Here is a 4140-nt window from a genome sequence, read left to right on the forward strand (position 1 = left end):
GAGAAGAACAAGGACCCCCTGAACGAAACTGTCATTGGGTTGTACCAAAAGTCATCTGTGAAGACACTGGCCTTACTGTTTGCCACATACGGTGGAGAAGCTGGTAAATTTTCCACAATCAATTTTTTCATATGCGCATAGAGTTTGAAGCAGAATCTTAAAGGCAATGCTAAAGATTTCTGATCTTATTATTTCTTTTGATTTTCAGAGGGTGGTTCCAAAAAGGGTGGCAAGAAGAAGGGTTCTTCTTTCCAGACAGTCTCCGCTCTTTTCCGCGTAAGTACCAAACTTACCTTTTTCACGGAAGGACAGCAAACTCATTCTGGATCTGAAATGTGTGTTTCAGTTTTGGACATTAATCTTATCATCCTTGCAGAATCAGAAAGAGGCACTAGAAATACCAGGAAAGCTGTACCTCAATGTGTGTCTGGTCTTCTTATTGAAGGAGATAGATTGATATCGTTCAGCCTCCTGAAACAATCTAGGCAATTGCCTTGTTCCTTTTTCTCTAATTAGCTACAGATATTGCATCCTTGGCTGATTTATCGCAACTGTCTCCTTCAGTTTTGCTCTTATCTTTTCTGGATTCAATAGAAATTGCAAAAGGGTAAAGTTCACCAACTTAGATTTAGAATAAATAATCGTAGAATCATAGAATCACCAAAGTTGGAAAAGACCTCCAAGATCATCCATCCCAATCATCCATCTATCATCAGTATTTCCCCACTAAACCATGTCATTTAGAACACCATCTAAAAGTTTCTTGGACACAACACTGACTCCACCACCTCCCTGGGCAGCCCATTCCAGTGCCTGACCACTGTTTCAGAGAAGAAATTTTACTTGATGTCCAACCTGAACCTCCCCTGGGTACAACTTGAGGCCATTCCATCTTGTCCTCTCACTAGTTACTCAGGAGAAGAGGTTGACCCTCACCTCACTACAGCCTCCCCTTCTGGTAGCTGCAGAGTGAATAATATCTCCCCCGAGCCTCCTCTTCTCCAGACTAAATAATCCCAGTTCCTCAGCTGCTCCCCATTAGACTTGTGCTCCAGACCCCTCACAGCTTCATTGCCCTTCTCTGGATGTACTCCAGGGCCACAATTTCTTCCTTGTAGTGAGGGGTCCAAAACTGAAAACAGTATTCAAGGTGCAGCCTCACCAATGATGAGTACAGGGGATGATCACCTCCTGCTCCTGCTGGCTACACCGTTTCTGATACAAGTCAGGATGCCATTGGCCTTCTTGGCCACCTGGGCATGCTGCTGGCTCATGTTCAGCTGAACATCGACCAACACCCCCAGGTCTTCTTCCTCTGCACAGTCTCCCAGTCACTCTGTCCCAAGCCTGTCTCTTCCAATGCAAAACTGTTCTGTTTCTATTCTGTGAAATCTACTACCACATAAAAATGTAGTCAGGCTTAGCCTGACAAAACCAGGTGTCTGCAGTTTCCCAGTTTCCCTCTAGGAGCTCTGCAATATGCTGTAGGAAAGATAAGTCTGTATCCTGAAACATTCAGTTTGATAAATCCACTATTAAGTGGACAACAATTAATAATAATTAATCTCATACATTCACAGGAGAATTTAAACAAGTTGATGACAAACCTGAGAAGCACTCACCCCCATTTTGTACGCTGCATCATCCCAAATGAAACAAAAACACCTGGTAAGGAGATACAGTGGGTAAAATTAGAACTGCAGAAGCTCTTAGGTTGAGTGTCAAACAGTGGGGTAGTCACTAATTGTGGTGTTTGTTAGGTGCCATGGAACATGAGCTGGTGCTGCACCAGCTGAGATGCAATGGTGTGCTCGAGGGCATCAGGATTTGCAGGAAAGGATTCCCCAGCAGAGTCCTATATGCTGACTTCAAACAGAGGTAAGAGTGGTACCACTTGCTGTCCATTCAGAACGAAGTGAATAGCCTGGATGTTGAAATGCACTTGAAACATACACGTTACACTGGTATTGAAGTAATATGTAAATGCTTCTCTGTCAGATCATGATGACATGGCCAAAGATTAGGATTACTTTGGACTCTGAACTAACAGTAAAAATATTCTCCGTATCCCACTCTCAAAGGTTGAATTGGCTTCCAGCATTAGACTAATTCAAAGAGACAGTCTGAGAAGACTGGGGTTCAATTGTACTGGGGGTTTCAATAACAGGTATTTCTTCATATCTTGTTTCCTCCTACAGATACAGAGTGCTTAATGCGAGTGCTATCCCAGAAGGACAATTTATGGATAGCAAGAAGGCTTCTGAGAAGCTCCTTGGATCCATTGATGTGGACCACACCCAGTACAGATTTGGTCACACCAAGGTATGAACAAGTCTTGTGTTCAAAGAGAGAGCAATAAGATCTGGTTGCTTCTGAGGGTCAGGGAGTGCAGTGCAGTGCAGTAACACAGCTGGCAGCTCAGGTGCCTCAGCCAAAAAAGATCTAAGCACACAGTACTTTGGCAAGGCAAGTGAAGAAGACCAACCAAGGACAGATTCAACTAAGAGTCCAAATCATCCAGTAGGTTTGTGACAACAATAAAGGTGTGAGGTGAAGACTCAACAAGAAACTCTTGTTTTAAAGGTTGATTGTGGCCAGGTCTAGGTAGGATACCAAGGATCAGGCACAACTCAGTAATTTCCTGATCAATGAAACAGGTCTAACATTAAGTCAGGAAGAAGAGTTCACTGTGGTCCACAGCCAGGCTGAGTGGGAAACCAAAATTGTAATAAGATGATTCAGGCAGGGACTGAAGGTCTAGGGCTGAGCTATCAAGAAGCTCCTAGACACAGTGGAAAAATGATGTGGGAAGGAAGCCAAGGTTAGGCTGGTCATGATCATTAATGTCTCCTTCTGAAAGCTGAAAGCCTGTTGTCTCTGGATTATGGCTTACCCGACAGTTATGTGCTGCAACATTTTATTTTCAAGGTGTTCTTCAAAGCTGGGCTGCTGGGACTCCTGGAGGAGATGAGAGACGATAAGCTGGCTGAAATCATCACTCGCACACAAGCCAGATGCAGGGGCTTCCTGATGAGAGTGGAGTACCAGAGGATGGTGGAGAGGAGGTAAATATGCATATTTAGTTTATTCTCATGGTGCTTGGTTAATTGAGTTTAAAATTTTCACACTCAAGGTATGTAATCACTACATGAACTGTATTTTAGGGAGTCCATCTTCTGCATCCAGTATAACGTTCGTGCATTCATGAATGTCAAGCACTGGCCCTGGATGAAGCTGTTCTTCAAAATCAAACCCCTGCTGAAGAGTGCAGAGTCTGAAAAGGAGATGGCAAACATGAAACAAGAGTTTGAGAAGACCAAGGAAGAGCTTGCAAAGTCTGAGGCAAAGAGGAAGGAGCTGGAGGAGAAAATGGTTGTCCTATTGCAGGAGAAAAATGATCTGCAGCTCCAAGTGCAGGCGGTGAATATCATTGCTTATTTGTCCCTTGGATAAAGTGTTACACAGGCAGACTGCTTTTTTCCTCCAGGCAGAGACTTGTAGGAAGATAACTAATTTACAATAGGAAAAGAAGTCACACACTTAGAGTTACTGGAAGGTTGAATAAATGGACAGTGGCAGGGGTGCCCCCTATCAGCCAGTGAAGTAACCTGGCAATGCCAAATAAACTTGATGGCTCTTCTGTCCTAAGGAGAGAGACTTGTAGCACTAATCAATTGTAAAAAGTAGCAAACAAATCTGTCTGAACTGGATAGGAAGAATCTCCATCAGTTCAGCCTTCAAAGCAATGCTCTTATGCAATAGAGTAAAAGCAACCATGAGAAGGACCCATTTTTCCTAATCACAAATGTACCATAATGACTAGATTGCTAGATATTTGACATTCAGCTATCAATCAGGAGTCAGTTTCTTCATTCCAAAAAAAACACCAACTTCTCTAGTTCATTATTCTCACAAATAAAAACACCTAATTCCCCAATATTATATTAAACAAAACAAAACAAAACAGAAGCATTTAAATATTGTGTCTGTGGGAGAAAAAAAAAAAAAAACAACAACAAAAAAACAGAACTTCAAAACATTATAACTCACAAAAATCTGTGTCTCCTCATAGGAAGCAGATAGCTTGGCTGACGCTGAGGAAAGATGTGACCAGCTCATCAAAACCAAAATCCAGCTGGA

At 42.6% G+C, this 4140-nt stretch overlaps 1 protein-coding gene across 1 annotated transcript; it reads left to right on the forward strand.

Annotated features, from left to right (window-relative positions):
* Window positions 1–6: 6 nt before the first annotated feature.
* On the forward strand, window positions 7–4134 carry LOC122192074 (myosin heavy chain, skeletal muscle, adult-like; the record flags this gene model as incomplete). Its single annotated transcript, XM_042892527.1, has 8 exons — window positions 7–103; window positions 209–276; window positions 1581–1668; window positions 1761–1878; window positions 2199–2322; window positions 2929–3065; window positions 3165–3420; window positions 4073–4134. Coding segments are annotated over exons 3-8 (767 nt in total), but the record flags the coding sequence as incomplete, so codon positions are not given.
* Window positions 4135–4140: the final 6 nt, after the last annotated feature.

This window comes from Lagopus leucura, unplaced genomic scaffold, assembly GCF_019238085.1.
Source record: "Lagopus leucura isolate 7727_CA_CO unplaced genomic scaffold, USGS_WTPT01 39000-0_obj-0_obj, whole genome shotgun sequence".
Classification (NCBI taxonomy): domain Eukaryota; kingdom Metazoa; phylum Chordata; class Aves; order Galliformes; family Phasianidae; genus Lagopus; species Lagopus leucura.